Raw genomic sequence first — 18,106 nt, 5'->3', positions numbered from 1 at the left:
TAGGATTTTACTGCAAGCATTTTTAGGTCTGAAAATAGCACCCAAGAGGCATGACTTCATGCATCAGATGGCTAAATGAGTCTTCTCATCAGTCATGTACATTTTTGTTTCCTTTTTCCTGCTGTTTATCTTTCAGGTGATGTTTTATATGAACTCCTTCAGCATATCCTGAAGCAAAGGAAAGCTCGTATGCTCTTCACACCTTTCTTCCACCCTGGGAACTCTATCCATGCTCAACCAGAGGTCATATTACACCAGAATCATGATGAAGGTAACTCTGTCTCATTCTTACAGGAGCTGCTATTAGAGAGGCGAGTAGAGTAAGGCTGTGAGGAATTATGCAAATTCTTGCTTCAGTGTAACTTAAATAAAGCTACTCTCCTCCCTTTGTGTCCATAGCTTTAGAACAATCAAATGGTCTAGTGAGTGAACTAGATGTTCTCCATTTGTCTTCTATTATTTTGTTCTCTTTCCAAAGCCTCTTTAAAAGCTATGCCAGATACAGATTAAAAAGCAGAAAGTTTTATTGACCCCATTGATTCGTTTTTCCTCGCACTCAATTAGGTAGACAGAGTTGCTTCATGGACTTCTAGTATCCTGGAGATGCAGGTAAATGCAATTGTTTGCAGACCAAGGAAGAAGGCAGCCTCAGAGAGGAATATCTAACTCGAAGTCACTTCGGCTGACAATCTGAACATCGTGCCAGAGTTCCTAGAACGGAGCCCATCATGCTGCTCAGCTTTTGGGCTGGTTGAGCAACTCATATTGAGAGAAGGGGGTTTCTGCAGGTTTTCTTTCATTTTTACTATCAAAATTACTTACTTAGGTCTAGTAGTATCCACACACACCATAACTCTCAGAGGTGATGAAGAAAGAATAGGTAAGTTTGTGGAATTTCATACTTGGGCTTCTTCTACTTGTTATTCATACAGATCAAATTGTAAGTCTGCTGCTTTCAATAGAAAATTGAAGTTTTATTTTCTTTAAAAATACACACACTAAAGTACTTCTTGAGTTTCTTTGGTATATAACAGAAAAATATAAAGCCTAGGCCTCTTCAAAGGCCTTTTCAAAGCATCAGGCAGAATTCACTTTTTCAATTTAAAAAAATCTAGGCAAAAGTGGTGTTACTCCTTTTGTAAGTAAACAGAAGAGAACATAAGTGAGTTAGGATGTCACCCTAGTCTGTGCTAACTGGATAAAAGATGTACTAATGCTATTTGATATGCATCTATTTGAAGATTCAACATGGGATTGCGAGAGAGGATTCAGGGGTACTGTCAGACCTGTATAAATTGCCTATAGCCAGTCTGACCCTGCCAGAATCAAATGGCACCAGCAAAACTCTAAAATTAAGCCAAGAGCAGGACAACAGCAGGTGGAATAAGGACACTCCAAAGTCTTTCCACACAGCTGTGTAAATTATTTCAGCTTAGGTGAAGGCGCTACAGGTCAGGATGAGGTTCAATTAGCGGAGTTGTGCAAGAGAGTTGTCTAGTGTATTCAGTCACTTTCCAGGGACTATTAGTAAAATCTCAGTCTTTTCCTGAAGCTTGGCCTTCACCCATGTGTGTTCCCATTCTAAATTTCAAACTAGCTGCTCTTTCAGACACTCCCACCTTAAACATATGGAGCACCTTTCACTAGAGAGGATTTCATAGGGATGATGAGTCAGCCTTTCAAGTGTATCACTTAAAACATAAGTCCTTTATAATGTAGCGATTAAGAAACAACTTTGATTTCTTCCTTACAACACTCTGGCTGCTGATAGCACCAGTGTTTTTGCTTAGGAAACTCTGTGCTATTACTTAAAACTTCTCTTTATAATGACAAAAATTAGTTCTTGGTTTGCTGTGAGAGAAACTTCAAAACAAGCAAAAGAAACTAGTTTGCTGTCACAAGACTGAGCAATCAAAAAATCTCTATGCCAAGAATTTATAGGCAGGTGAATTTATTTATTTATGTATTTTAACATTACTTCTTCCTATTTCACAGAGTCACTTGGGAAAAACTAGCACAATTAAGTTTTCATTTTCCCTCAGCAAATTGCAACTTAGTAAAAAAAGGAGAATGACTGTGAGGAGCAGAACTTAACCCTGGCTAACTCACAAACTGTGACAGAGGGGACAGGTGTTACCTTGGCACAATATTGAGTGGTTAAACTTCATAGGTGAGGTATTTTTTTTTAGAATCCCTCCTTACTCCAGTGATCTTTTTCAATTTTCTGGGTCTTTTGGCTGTTTTCTAATAGATTATACTTATGATCCTGCTTCTAAATGCTTTCATTTACATATAGTGGCTTTTTGCTAGGCTCAAACAAAGGGGGTTTGGCTGTTTGAAATTAATTGCAGTTCAGAATATCTCCAAGATGCATTAGCATTGCCTTGGAATGCTCTGTCCCTGTACAGGGATGACCAGTGGAAAGTGAATTACCTACATCTCCATTGGTCCTTCTGAGGGAGCTCTGAGTCATTTAATGAGATGCCATACAGGAAGGTTACACTGTCATTCCCTGCACTTTTGTGGGTAAGCAAAGAGTGCCAGTCTTTGGGATTGTCATGCCAGCAATTGCTCCTTCCCCAAGTTAAGTGCAGCCCCACCCATCCCTATATGGATCAGATAGGTCAGCAAATTTCCTGGGAGATGAATTTCCTTTCACAGCCTTCTCTTCAAGAAAAGAGTGTTGATCATTCTGAATGAAGAGCCAGACTGATGAGTGAATCTAGTGCTCCATGAAATGATATACCATGTGTGCTCAAACTACAGTCATCAGATGTGCCAAGAAATGAATGATGAGGATTTTATTCTACTCAGGGTCATTTGTGGCAGTGGAACTGCTTGGAGCTGAATTGGAATTCTTTTATGGCAAACAGCATCTTTGGCCATGAGGTGATTCTTTTGTTAAGTATTTAAAGAGGAAGATCTTGGTGGAAAGTGAACCTCTAGTGTGTACCCATTTGTGGTTTTTCCTCTTACTGCTTTTTAAAGAGTTCCTCAGTCTCTGCCTTCTCTCCACTCTGTCCAGGTTCAGTATCACCATGGTTTGGAAGCAGACAGAAAGGTCCATTTCTCTTTGGAGAAACGTTAGTTGTCAGAGCCAACTAACGTTTACAGAGAGCTTGATGGAAAGCACGGCAAGGCATCCCTTTCTACTTTAAAGATAGCTGCTCCCCTCTGCCAAGGCACTTTAAATAAGTAGGACAAACAATACAATATTCTGGTCTATATTTACATGCCAAGAATGAGCACAGGGCATTTGAATATACCATGATGAGGGTGGATGGTCTGTAGAAGATAGGATGCTGAATAAAATTTGGGGGTTGATTTCCTTTCTATTGTGGCAAAGAAAGGAGACTTTAAGAAAAGACAGTCACAGAAGTAGGTACAGTTGTAAGTTAATTCCTCTTTGATCTTCTTTCATTTGGGCTATTCCACATTATCTGGCCAGATTGTATTTAAAACTGCATTTAAACAACAACAATATATAGTTCTGAAATTTCATGTCCTCCAGCTGTTTCATTGTGAATGTCTTAAATAGCTCTACAAACGGATTTTTCTTGTCTGGGACCACAGGTGTGTGCAGTAAGTGTTCTGGAGCAATGTAGGTTCTGCCTAAAATTTCAGGTTTTCCTGTAGACTTTAGCATGAACAGACTGTTGAGTAGGGAAAAGGATTTGTGCTATGTCACTGCCTTGCACTACATTTTCTCAGGACTTGAGCTTTTCCTGTTCACACCTTTCCCTTTCCCAATGCCTGCCTGGGTTCCAGGGCAGTGGGAGCCCTGGGGTCTTCACTGTGGGCAGTCTGGGGTCTTCAGCAGGTATCACTGCCTTGACAAGAGAGCAAAAGAATCCTTAAAGGATCAGAGAAAATGGAGTGAACAAACCAGCAGCCACAAATAAGCAGCTGCTCGTTTGAGCTTTTGACACGTACTCACGTATTCTTCTGTCATCATCCAAGGCTTTCAACAAACAGCACTGAAATTTGATCTTTGTTTTTCGGATAAAGACCTGTTAGTCACTGTGCTCCAGTGGTATTTTCCTCTTTGTCAGTAATTTCCCAAGTCAAAACTGATGGCCTTAACCTGAAAGTTTGCACTGGCAAACATTTTAATTTTGTGAGAGGATTGTTAGTACGTAGACACTGACCTAGAGCTGTGGTTTATCTCCCCCCTACTGTTAAGCATCATAGCTGGGCAAGTATGATTATGCAAACATGATGCTAGAAGTCCTCCTGCTATGAAGACATGTAAGTGCTTATATGGGACAACCCATCAGTAGACAGCATAGACTAAACAAAAGAAGATGAAAATATCCTTATGTAGATGTTACATGCTCTTAAAATGAAGGCAGGGATAAAATTTAGCTAGTGTTTCACAAAGAGCTTCCTACCAGTGATTTTTTTTAAATAACCCAGTCTGTATTTCAGACTGAGTTATTCTCTGCCTTGACCTGAGCCCTCTACCATCTAGAACTTACAGCCCAATATTTTCCTGCAGACATTTTCCCTTTTTGTCTTTGCCTTCTACCTTCTACTGTTGTCATGGTGGTACAGTAACAGGAACCACACATAGAGATACGAATGGCAGGAGATAAGTTTCAAAGCATTTGCACAGAAACAGAATTAGTACAACTAAATCAGATTTTACTCTTCACATATGTACTGGTCAGCTTCTCATAATGGGATTTCTCTTAACATATTTCTCCAGGAACTATTGATACATGGTGGTGGAAGGAGATTGTTTCACAGTACTGATTTCATTATGTGTAGTAGTAACTATCTGCACTTACATGATGTTTTTCTGGGCATCTGTAGGTCAACATTTCCAAGCTGACAGCAGTACCCAGTAAGCCTGGCTAGGAGTTGGAGAGTTAGTTCCTACACCTTGCTCACAGTGTAGACAATCTGTATTTTTTCTCCACAGATAGCTTTGTCCAGAGACCTTCAAGACCATCCACAGAAACAGTCCACCACAACCCCCCAACCATTGAACTGTTGCATCGTTCTAGATCGCCCATCAGTAACAACCACCGTCCATCACCAGATCCCGATCAGCGACCACTCAAGTCCCCTATGGACAACACTATCCGTCGCCTCTCCCCAGCCGACAGGGTGCCGGGAACAAGGCATCAGCATGAGAACAACCAGCAAGAGCCTTATCCTCTCTCAGTGTCCCCAGTAGAAAACAACCACTGCCCGCCTCCTTCTGAGGTGCTCCAGAAGCCCTCCAGCCCTCGCCAGGAGAACACCAGGGTCATCCAGCTGATGCCCAGCCCTATCATGCATCCTTTGATACTGAACCCCAGGCACTCCGATTTCAAACCACCAAGGTTGTCTGAGGATGGGCTGCACAGGGAAGTAAAGCCAATCAACCTGTCCCACCGAGAAGAGTTAGCTTATATGAACCACATCATGGTGTCTGTATCCCCTCCTGAGGACCATGCAATGCCAATTGGAAGAATAGCAGGTAAGTGACATTCTTGAGGCTGCACCAAAGTTGATGCTCTTCATTCATAACTAACCATGCTTCTCGTTTTCTTTTGCTACTCTGTGACCTCAAGAGTTTACTGGCATTCTGCAAATTTCACTACATCTGTGGCTTAGACAGTTAAATATTAATAAAACAGTTTCATGACAGGTCAGCAGAGGTGCAGAATGACTTGCCTGTGACCACAGAACGTGTAATTGGTATTGAATCATTTGCATCCTGACACTCACTGCCTCTCTACCCACTAGCAATCCATTTGTTTCACAAGATACCTATCTCCAAAGCCTTGTCCTGCAGAGAAGTAGTTTTCCAAAAGTTGCATTCACATTAGTGTCCAATCCCATGGAAAGGAAAAAAACCTCTGTCAGTGCAATGTCCAGCCCATTATAGAGCTGGCAGGATTAATGAAATACCACCTAGGAGTCCTGCTTCGTAGCCTTTCCTGTGCTTCTCACACTAGGATTGTCCCTTTTTACAGAAACAAAGGTTGTCTTTGTCCCATGCAAGCCACAGGCATTGTCTCAATTTTGTTATTGTAAATAACTGACATCACAATAGACTGACTCAGGAAGCTGAGGTTACAGAAGATGCTTCTTGTACTGGTAAGGGAACTATAAATAGATAGGGAGAGGGCCAAGGGGAATCCAGCCACTTCAGAAATATGCTGAATGCCCCAGTAATCAATTTCTTTTGAGAAAAATTTGTAAGTACACACCACACCCAAAAACATTCCATGTATTTATGTTAGCAGTAACCTAACGTGATACCCAGTTCCTGTGGGGTATTACACATGTCCACAGAGGTACATTTTAAAACACCTTGTTCTTTTTTATCCTTACATGCCTTAAATTTGTTACAGATGTGGTGCTGCCTCAGCTTTAATGAGGAAGATTTTCTATTTTCTTAAGACTTACCACTTTAAATTCCAAAGATACATATCTTACCATCTAGTCAACATCAAGCATAACAAGGACCATGATCCTTTCACATAATAGAAAGAAATTAGTCTTTTGGCATTTTTGCCTGGCTGACACTTGGTTCCCTCCTTTTGATTTTTATTACCCACACTGTTCTCAGCAAGTTAAGAAATAATGTTGTGGCAGAGAAAATACTCTGCTGGTTGCATCGATGGAGATTTCTTTCCCAGAAAGTATTACTGGAAGATCAAGGGGGTTGTTAATTTTTATTTTTCAGAAGGAAACATTCTGTAAGAATAAAGCCTTGTCTGAAATGAAATGAAGAAAAAATATGGGGAGCGGGTGATGGGATAATTTTTTAATTTTTTTCTTACATAATTGGGCATCTTTGGTTTCTGCAGTTTGTGCACTGGGTCCAGTGACACCAGCCCTGTAACTGGTACTTCCATGTCCTTTCCATTCCTATGTTGTTCTCAGGGCAACAGAGCCCAAGCCCATGGATATTTGGGCCTAACACAGTTGCTTGACAAGTATGTAGTAGTATGTACTTAAAATGTTATATTTGCAGGCTTAGGTGCTTTCACTTGCAGTCCCACGGCTTTGCGTAGACCCACCAGCATGGGTGGTATGTCTTAAATAGTTGGTGAAGTATTTCATGCCAGAAAGACCTGAAGCATATTCAGGCATTCAGTTCAGATGAAGGCTGTGCTTTATGGTCAGGGATTGGGGAAGTACATGGCTCATGGTTAGATTTATGAGATTTCTACTGATGAATTCGCCAGTGTACTTCCATCAGTGCCCCATGTCCTTTAATTGTAAATGCCAACAAGCCTCACCTGCTGCACAGGCACAAGGCAGTGCTATTCTGGTTGGATTGTAATGGCCCCTGGACTGTAGATACACCCTCTGAAGAGGTCACAGCCAATTTAAAGGTGACAAAAAAACGGATTACTACCAAACGTTTAGATGGCCCATGTTTCATGCCTTTCAACTTCATCAGAGCTGTTGAATTCAATGGCAGAATATACTTAGGCCTCCTAAAAAGAAAGTACATACCTGTCTACCTGCTTTCCACCCATCTCACAGCCTTCAATTTAGAGCTCTTGCCAGAAAGTTATTTAATTTCTTTTTTATATCAGCGTGAATCTATTTTTCATCAGTCAGTAGAGCTCGGGACTTTCTGTCAAACGAAACTCACTGGCTAACTAATCTTTCCTACTTTTTTATGTAATATCATTTTTCAAAATATTAATTTTTGTGGTAAAGGACTTTCCCTTTTACAGCAAAGAATTTCAAGTTGAAGATCTTATTTTCTAAAGCCATTTAACACTTTTCTAGCAAAGCCAGAGGCATAAAGTATCTTTATATTACTCATCATTGGCTAGAGTTGATTTTAAAAATTATGTTTAGCTATCTTCTGAACACAGTATGCACAAGTCTTTCTGTAACTTTGTCAGAACTAGAGGTCATTGTGTTGGGATGATCAAAAGGCAGATTTGCATCCCCTGTAAATACATCAGGCAAGGGGTAAACTAAGTAACTCAAGCATCAGCAGTCATCTAGTTAACAGCATGTAAAAATATTAAAATATTAAAAATAACTCAGAAGTCAAGTTTTGCAGAGCAGTGTAATGGACAGTTTTCCCCACTGGAACTGCTAATTCAAAACAGCAACACTGCTGGTAGTCAGTTCCTAACTTGGACTCTAGCAAGCAGGCAGTACATGGCTTACTTTTAGCTCTGAATTTTTTTAATTAGTCAATCTTGGTTCTCCCCAAACAATCTCCAGGGATTTCTCTCTGTGAGGGGAAACAGAGATATCTTTTTTTCTTTTTTTTTTCTGTTTCTTTTTTTTTTTTTTAACGTGGTGGCAGTTTCAGTCAAGAAGGGGCACCTGAAATTAGCCCTTCTGCAGACTGGAAATTCTACGCCTCACAAACCTCTGACTGTGAAAGTTTTCTTAACAAACATTTTAGGACTTTGATATCTTGTGAAAGGTACTTCCCCAAGGTTCAAGGAGAGGTGGGAGTTATTGCATTTACAGGCATTCATAGTGCATCATGGCTGAGGCAGTCTTTGCAGTCCCGGTGGAACCAAAGCTACCAGAAATGCTTTCTGCAGCCATCCTGAAGTTCTGTTCCCACATCCTTCCTTGGGAGCACTGCTGTTGACTTTAGCCAGGGCAGATTTTCACCACAAAACTTCATTTAATATATATCCATGTCCACCTCAGCTTGTTAGTATGCAGGAAAATGGGAACTGACATTAGATCTCACCAGAAACCTGTTAGTGGCTTAAAAGAAGACACAGGAATCCCTGCAAGAGGCTGTTACAGGATTATCCAACTACAACCAGGTTAGTTTCATCCTAACCTTTATCATATAGAGATTGTCTTAGAAACATCCAAATTAATCTAAAGACATGCTGGTAGTTACTTTTGATTAAGTGACTTAAAACTAATACAGTTCTGGATGTTTCTTGTGAGGGGAAATACATTACCGAGCAGGTTCCTGGGATTTTCAGCTCCCAGTGACCTTTTCTCTCTTTAAGAAGAGAAACGAGTGTCAGCCAGGCAAAAATGCCAAAAGATTGATTTCTTTAGCTCATCTTTCAGAGCTTCTGTACTAGCTCTCTGGGGCTGAAATGCTTGTTCACTAATCCACAGCAGACGCTGGTGCTGAAACTTTGGGATAGAAATATAACAACTCCTTTACTCAAGCACTGCCCGGTACAGATACTAACAAAATGACTGCGTAGGTGTGAAAGGCAGAGTGCTGTTCTAGAGCACTGACAGGTTCGGTTGGACTCCCCCCAAGGACTAATTGTCCTGTTGGAATCAGGACCCAGTAAAATGCTTTAAGGTCTGAGTTCACTCTATGTGTGTCTGAAGCAGACCTATCCCATTCATACAAGCAACTTAGAAGGATGAGCATTGCTATTCCTCTGCAGAGCCTGACCCTGCCTATTGCTTTTGATTCTGCACTGCATTTGGTGGGGAGAAAAATCTAAAGGCAGAGTTGTAACAGTAGACATTTAGAGCTTAAATATCAAAAGACACCAAACTTTATATCACAGCACCTCAGCAGTGTCTCTTCAACTTGGCTACCATGACCAGAGCCCCAGTGCCTGCATTTGCTCCAGATGTGTCAATGTAGCATTTACAACTGTGTCAAGTTGTAAGGATGATCTTTTGGTTTTTTTAACTCATAGTACCAGCAAAATCCTTTGTGCAAATGCACTTTATTATTTATAATGTGTTACACCACACTAGTTTATTTTTCTTTCTGTGCAAAATAGCTGTACAGGCACAGTTAACTATGCAATAGCATATGCTGGATGGTGGGGAGGGAGGGTGAAAAGGAAGCAAAGAACAGTTATGCCTATGTAAAGAGGTTAAAAACCTAAGCACAACTTCAAAGTTACAAGTTTTGTAACCGATACCATTAGCCTTCAGAGAAGGGCTGGAAAAAATTACGGAAAAGATTATACTGGGTACTGTTGAAAGGCATTTAAAGAACAATGGAGTCATTGGGCACAGTCAGCACAGGTCTACAAAGGGTAAGTCCTGTTTAATTAATTTGATATCTTTGTATGATAAGGTCACCCACCTAGTGAATGAAGGGAAGGTGGTGGATATAGTTGTTCTGGATTTTAGTAAGGCTTTTGCTACTGTCCCTCACAACATCCTTATGGACAAGTTGCATGGCTGTGGGATGAGTGGATTCACAGTGCACTGTGTGAATAATTGGCTGAAGGGCAGAGCTCAAAGGGTTGTAATGAACAGGGCTACATCTATCTGGCAACCAATCATCAGTGGTGTTCCTCAGGGCTCAATTCTAGGGCAAGGCCTGTTCAATGTATTTATCAACGATCTGAATGCAGAAGTTGAATGCAACTTCAACAAGTTTACAGATGATACCAAGCTGGGAGATGCTGTTGACTCTTTTGAGGGACAAGATGCCTTGCAGAGGGGTCTCTATAGATTGGAACATTGGGATTGATGGGATGAAATTTAACAAGTCCAGCTGGTAGATTCTGGACCTGGGGTGGAGTAATTGCCAAGCACAAATATAATTGGGGAGAGAAATAACTGGAGAGCAGCCCTGCAGAGAGGGATCTAGGTGTGCTGGTCAACATCAGGCTCAGCATGAGTCACCAGTCTGCCCTGACAGCCAGGAGGGCAAACAATATCCTGTGGTGTATCAAACACACAGCTGTTTTTTAGGACAGCACATAACATTGCCTACCTGTATGCACGCCTGAGACTGCCAATGTTGTCCTCATCACTGTCATGATTTATGATGCCAGCAGGATTTGACAGCACAGTTGTGACTGGTGGGCTTTTGTAAAGCAGACTTAGGGGACAGCTTTTACAAGACAGTCGCAGCAGCTGAATAGTTACAAGTTACAGACTGGCAAACTACAGAAAACCAAAACAGTAGTTCACTTTAGCATACTGAGTTGTAAGTGGTGAGGGTTCAGTGCCTGCTTTCCAGGCAGCTGAGCTTCCTTTCTGTAGGGCAGCAACTCATACAGACAGATCAGAGCCTTTGAAGAACCTGAAAATCTTGGTGTAGTGCTGCCCTGTCACTCCCATTTGGATATGACAATGATAATGTCACTGGCCTTGTTTAATCACTTGCCCTTGCAGTCATGTACACTTCTACATTTCCACTATACGCCATGTCTATTTCAAGGCCCTTGTGGAAAGCCAGACTACTATAGACACTGAAGTATGAGTGAGAGTCAAAGCTCTTAGAGTTCATATTCATAGGAGAAGTTTTCATTATAACTATATATTATAACGTAGCATTAACAATTAATTTCAGCATGAAAGTGTGCCTTCCGTGCCAGTTTAACTAATGACACTCAAGCTGAAGCAATAGCTGAATGGCAATAGCTTGGATAGGTGGTTGTAGATTTTCTGTGAAGTGTCTTGCTTCACAGCTGCCTATACTCTTACTGCACAGTTACAGAAGCAGAAATTTGCAGTCAGGGCTTGTTTGGGTACACTCAGATGCCAGGACTGACCAAGCCAGAGGAAAGCTTGGTCATTTAGATTTCATTCCATTCTTCTCATTACTGAACTGCAGCTTTTACATATGACAGCTAGACATATAAGTGGATTCAGAGTATCCTAAGCATCCCTTGGGATCAGCAGGATGTTACACACTTTTTTTTAAGAAACTTGCCCTTTCATGAAAACATTATTTTCCCTGTATATTGCATGCTTTCTTCAGGCTAGAGTTGTGTTGATAATTCAGATTTTCTTCTACAAAGCAAACTTGAATCACTTCGAATCCTCTTAGTTAAGCGAGGAAAATGCACTATCATGTTTACAGTATTGATACTACACTATCTTCAGAGACAGGCCTATATAAGTCTGTCTTTAATACTAGTCAGTTAGAAGTGGCATGCATAGGTTTCTGTCAGTTTACATTAATTCAAATGCACACCGTTAAACTGGTTAGACTACTGGTTTCCATCTCCATTGAGGGAAAGGAAGGGAGAGTTTGGCTGTGTCTCAATGTGGAGATTTAATCCCAAGAAGGAGAGGTCACATTTCAATTTTCTCCAAGGGACCTATGAGAAATTGCAGGTTTACGACTTACGACATCCCTTCAGGAGGGACTTCTGGGAGCACACCAGGAGCCACGTCCTCCAGCCATGCTCACACCTCTCAGAGTACTCAGGGCTTTCTGATGGAACACAAAAGTGAGGTTCATGTGTAGTAGTCTAGCACAGGCTGGAAGAAAAAAAAACAAAACCAAAACCAGGAGTCTAAACCCAAGGCTGAACTGTCAGAATACAGCAGAGATTCTCATGTTGTGGTGTTAAAAATTATTGCTCTTGTTGGTAATGCCTTTGCTGCAGTTAAGTCACTCCTGCTTTTGCCAGCTTCTCTGAAGTACAGCTCCAAGGGTAAAGCTTCATTCTTAATTCTTAAATTCCCATCACTAAAGTGGTCTGATGTCAAAGAGTTTGTGAGGTGTTTGTAAGATGTGCATGTGAGCAGGCAGAAGTTGAATTTCCCTTTCTCTGGTCATTACCCTTCATGAGCAAAAAATGTGAGGAAAAGCCACAAGAGAATCAGAGGCGGGTTTCTTTAGCAAGAGTCTTTTCTACCACTGTGGTAGAGCAGGAAAAGAACGGCCCTTGAAATAATACTGAAAATGTCACTCTGTTTGGTGGGGATGGGGGGATGAAGCAGAACAGGACAGGAAGAAAAAAGACTTTCTTAGTACAACAGACTGTAGCTTTCAAAGTCTTCATCTATCAGACGGTCTGTCCCCCATCTATTACATATTCTTTGTGATTTGAGTGCTCTTTTCTATGACCACATGAGGGATATGAAGCTTTTGGATCCTCCTTTCCTGTATATGTTTTTACTGCCAAAGACAGAGCTTGGCCTCATCTTGCTGTGTTATTTTTACAACCACACAGCACAACTGTTAGCAGCACGACTATCTCAGGTTTCTGCTCTCCTTATGCCTGATCTCCCACTCAGTATTTTTCTTGTAAAACAGAAGCAACATACAACTGTTGTATTGTGATCTGGCAACCTCTATCCTCAGCCCCAGCTTGAATGTAGAGTTGAACAAACAGTGGTCTGTCAAGAGGTTTCTCCACAAAAAATCTTGGCTTTACTGTACCAGCTTAACATCCTGCTTCCAGCAGCAACATTCATGGAAAGAAAACTATTTTCCTGCAGTAACCTGAACATGGATTAACAAACAATGGTGAGCAGGACTGCTCTATCTCAGCGTCAGTGCTCCCCCAGTCCTCAGAGCCATTTGACCCCTTAATCATGAGACTTGGCTACTTTTTTCTTCTAGTTTGGTCTGCTAAAATAAATATGCCATGGATAGATACTGAGGCTGGATTGTGTTTCAACACAGCAGTAATTCTACTGTAGCTTGTCTGTTAAAGAAGTCTCCCCAGTCTGACCATTCCCAGACTCTCTGGCAGTCACACTCCCAGGGTGGGAGACTTTCACTGCTGGGACCTAAGTCCCTTCACCGCGGGCGGCTCCAGTGACTGATGAGTCCCTGCGTGGCTCCCACACACCCCACTCACACAGTCAGACCTGGTTTCCTTACTGGTTTTACCCTAGTTTTCCCATTGTAGATGTCTAGTTCCATAAAGCCATTTATTCTGTGCAACAACATTTATTCTGTGCCTCCAAGGAGGACCCCCAACAAAAGAACCCCTGGGCTATCCCCTCACAGTCTACCCCCAGGCAAGTCTCACACCTCCTCTGGAGTCTTTGGCTCTGGCTGTGTCTCTCAGTGTCCATCCAGCTCACTGGTACCACCCATCTTCATGCCCTTTGTTACGCAGAGGGTTGGCAGTTCACCACCTCTTGGTCTCTCTGGGCTCCCACCCAGAGCTCAATCTGCATCTCAAACTGCAGCTTGCAAGGCGAGCTACCTGCACCAGGTGTGTTGCTCAACTTATCTTTCTTTCTCAGTGTGCTGTCTGTTTCCCAGTTGGTTTTTTTGCCATGGAAGAGGTTTTCAGCAAGAGTACAGGAGCTGATTTGATAAGGCCTATCCATATGTCTTTCCTCTCCTTTGCAACAGCTTTATTTTTCCTCCCTCTCCATTTGCGTGATGAAAGCGAGTTAACTGAGTAGTTGTCATTGTACTCCTGAAAGACATTACAGTATCAGCCAGTCTGATGAACTACATGCACCAGTTAGGTAGCCAAAAGAGTCATTTGACTTGTCAGAGAGCTGTGCCTATTGCACAGTTAACGATGTGGTGAAAGTGCAGTTACAGCTCATCTCCACGCCAAGCGTAAACCACTCCAGGACTTAGGAGTTCTCTCTCAGTCTTTTTTATTTTCCAACAACAGCCAATAACCTTTGTGTTTTCTTGGTTCTAGCTACAATTTAAACAAATCCAGATGCTCCAAAGTAGTGTTGTCTTCTCAAAGACTTACTGACTTTCTCCAGCAAGGGGCATGGTCACAGACAGGCTGAAGGTCAGTGGGACCTCCTGTGCCTCTGCCTCTTTTCTGCCCACCCTTGCCTGCTCTGCCAGTGAAGTCTTGCCACCTTCTTTGTCCTGGCATTAGAATTCATCAGATCTTCCTGCCTGCAGAAATAACAGAAAGATGTCTGATGTTTTTTGTGGGGTTTGTTTTCTTCTGTTGAAGTGATTTAAGTCAGCTCACAGAGAAATCTTAACAATAGAGCTAGCACGAGGTAAGCAGCAGCAAGAATGGAGGATAAAATGGAAGGGACATCAGGACCTTCTTCTTGCACCAGCTGAATTTTATCAGTTCATCATTTTGATACCGTGAGCGTCACCATTTGAGCTTCACACATGCTTCAGGTGTGCTTACAGAAACCAGAGTACTAGAGAACTTCTAGAGAAATCCTGTTCATTACTTTCAGTTGTGAACAGCCGTTGTTTGCATCACTCTAAAGAAAAGCAGCTGAAGCACAAACCACCTTGTAAAATAAAGGGTTAGGGTTAGAGAGCTGGGGAGAACTGGTAGAAATCACAGAACCATTTAAGTCAAATGGTATCATGCTGGAGAAATTTTAGGCTGACCTACTCAGCAAGGGGTAAGGCCTCAGCTGATGTCAGAGGGAATATGATAATGTTACTTTGGCATCTCTTCCTCTGTGAAGCCACTTTGGGTTCCAAGTCATTCAGTAGCCAGATCAAATGCATTTTATGTAATGATCTTCAGTGCAAGATGTGAGTGGGTCTTGCAAAACATTTCTGTGGTTACGAGAGGATTTTGGTAGTTGATACGAGAAGAGGGCCAGCTCTGCGCCATAGGTCTCTTTTAAACAACAGAGGTCTCAGATACAGTGTGTATTTTAAGAAATGTTGCATGGGAATGTTATATTCTGAACAAAAGAGGTCTTTAGTATATGCCTATACTGTTAACAGCATTATTTAGTCCTAGGGAGGAAAAATGTAAGACCTCTCACTACCGTGACGTGAAGATGACCTTGGCCAAATGATACTAGAGAAGTCATTCATAATGGCTGGACAAATGTCAAAATACTAGGAACCTAAGATCCGTAATATTTAATTTACAGATCATTTTGAGATGGTATTTCAATTCTAAGGGATATTTTATCATATGGCCATTAGGAAGTATTTACATGCCAGTGTTCTTTAGGTGTATATTCAGAAGACTGTGCCTGTAGTCTTAAACAATATGCGAAATGAAGAATCTGTAATACAGACTCACAGTGCCTATTTGAGTGTCACAAGGGATTCTTAATGACAATATTTATAGTCTCCCCTTTTATGTAGCATTACCAACGCTGTGCTGTAAGTAAACAGAGCTTTTCACCAGAAAAGAGAAATTTGAATTTTACCATGCCAAGGAAGAGTGGCTGAGGTTTGGGCACTTCTGCTATGTGAAAGGAGGGGTTAAAACTACAGCAAGTAGGCAAGTGTGCTGCTATGAGTGGAGTTTGAAGCCAGCATTTAAACTGTAAAAATTGCTGTTTATGAGAGAGATTTCTTTATATTTTGTAAACCCCAACTGCTCTATCTCGTCTCCGCCACCCTTTCCAGAGCTGGGTAGCTGCCTGTTCTTCTTATGTGTCAACTATGGCAGGCAAGCAGCAGCCAAGAGACTGAGTGGAAAGGCAGCCCCCAAGGCTTTACTCTAGGTCTGCCACCCTTAGGACTGTACCATACATAGCTGTTATTTGCAGGAGTGCTGCCTCTTGCACATGTAGGGCAGTGTTTATAACAGACATTTTGAGAACCGGCTAAGTACTCTACACCTTATCACTACCTCAAGCATAACTATAAAAGTCCCTCCGGAAGCACTAGCTGCAAGAGGAAGGTTGTGCCATTCCTCTCCATTTGAAGGTACAGTTTGCCCTAATGCCCAGCTAAGTATGTAGTTCAGTCTGTACAGCGGAGAAAATGGTAGGACCTGGAAATTCCAGTGTTTAGGAGCCTGCCACATTGCTGGGCCATTTGCCACCTTCCCACTCTGGCTAGGTTGTTTGATACTGCATCACCTTAAAGCCTCTTAGACCCAGCTCTACCCACAGCTAAATCCGTTTACCTTCATAGTGTACAAAGTTCAACCACCTGAATTCATTTTAGAAAAAACGTATGTGCGTGTTAGGGGGAAATGATGTTTCCTCGTGCTACAGAGGCACAATTATTTTCTCTGTAAGTTTATTGTAGCCAAAAGGCAGGAAATTGCAGCATGCAATTTAGATACCAGCCCTGACTCAGTTCTCGTATTGAAACTCCCACAATTTTAAACTTGGTTGGCCTCAGAAACATCCATGTGCTTTCTTGTCATTCCTCACTATCCAACACACACCGTGTGGAGAGTCCCCTCATGCAAGTTTTTTTGAGGCCTTCTGACAGCCAAGGAAGTGATTTGGTTCTCATGGAGTCATTCACACCATCCAGACTTTCCTCATACAAGTGATTTACTCTTAAAAAACAACCATCCACATACAACTTCTCCTCTCTGTTTCTCTATCCTTCCTGAAAATTCGCATAACAATTTTGACCTTCCTGGAGGATGCAACTTTCCATATCACAGAATCACAGAATATCCTGAGTTAGAAGGCACCCACAAGGACCATCAAAGTCCAGCTGCTGACCCCTGCACAGGACAGCCCCAGGAATCCCACCATGTGCCTGAGAGCATTGTCCATCATCTTCACCAGCCTTTTGTGAAAATACCTCTTTTCTCAGTGGAAAAGCTCCTTTTAAAAGCATTTTCTACCATTACCTCCTCTTGGGTTTTGACCTATTTCATAGTCTTGCAGTGTACTTCAAATGGGTTCTACTATAATCCAAATGCATTACAGTCTCTAAGAGTTATCAGGTAGTCTTTGACCTGTAGTCTGTAATATTCTATTAAAGATGGTTTCTGCTGGCCTATTGGTAGATTATTTCGTTTGCTGATCCTCTGTCAGTTAGTAGACCCTTCCAGGACCTTTTTACTTTTTTACCATGCAGTCTGTGGAGAAAGATACTTAGGGTGTAAATCATCTGTGGTTAAAATCAAACAAAAAAGTCCCAGAGTGCCCATGCTCAAATTCCTAAAGGTCTCCCTTGTGAAACTTGAAAGCAGGCAAGCTCATTTAGGTACTCTGCAAACAGAGCTCATACATAACTAAAGTGTGCTGCAAGGCATCAGCTGGTCCACGATAACTTACACTGTGCATGCTCATAGCTCTCAGCTCTGGTGAGAAGAAATGCAGGGAGCTGAATCTTTCCTATTGGTGTTTAATGGTTTTTATTTCCTATTTGCAGTGGCTTGAGACACAGTTACCATAGTTGCCCTGATGCTCATTAAATTATTGCAACTGAGTCATATATCTAAACTTGCTGATAGACAACTATACTGTTTGAAAACAAGTTTTTAAGTGGTTGTAGGAACCAAGCAGAGGTTTCAAGGATTTTCAGTTTTCTCGTTGAAGCAAACAGCAGTCTAACATACTTTGGTGGTTGTGGTTTTTTGCAAATTCCACCAGCCTACTAAATACCTCTGCAAGTCTGAGCAGCTCAGTCAGTTTAGAATATGGGACCAAGTCCTTGGTCACTTAGGACTTCCTTGTGAAGATCTGAAGGTGCAGATCTGAGTTCTTCTCATTTGAGGTATATTTATATTCAAGCTTACCCTGAATCCATTCTAAAAATTAAATGAACAACAAAAAACAAATCTGCACTTGAATCCTATCTCTTCTT

General features: G+C 41.7%; 1 protein-coding gene across 4 annotated transcripts in view; it reads left to right on the top strand.

Annotated features, from left to right (window-relative positions):
• The window catches only part of ETV6 (ETS variant 6), a 130,760-nt gene that overhangs the window by 103,788 nt on the left and 8,866 nt on the right, over positions 1-18,106 (top strand). For all 4 annotated transcript variants that reach the window (XM_017835395.1, XM_017835394.1, XM_017835396.1 and 1 more), the window contains 2 exons: positions 137-271; positions 4,925-5,467. In XM_017835395.1, the coding sequence (XP_017690884.1) occupies positions 137-271; positions 4,925-5,467 (678 nt within the window). The remainder of the gene's footprint in view (positions 1-136; positions 272-4,924; positions 5,468-18,106) is intronic.

The sequence above is a fragment of the Lepidothrix coronata genome, unplaced genomic scaffold, assembly GCF_001604755.1.
Source record: "Lepidothrix coronata isolate B3197 unplaced genomic scaffold, Lepidothrix_coronata-1.0 Scaffold255, whole genome shotgun sequence".
In the NCBI taxonomy this organism is placed as follows: domain Eukaryota; kingdom Metazoa; phylum Chordata; class Aves; order Passeriformes; family Pipridae; genus Lepidothrix; species Lepidothrix coronata.
Note: the sequence above shows the minus strand (reverse complement) of the source record. Positions and strands in the feature narration are given on the sequence as shown.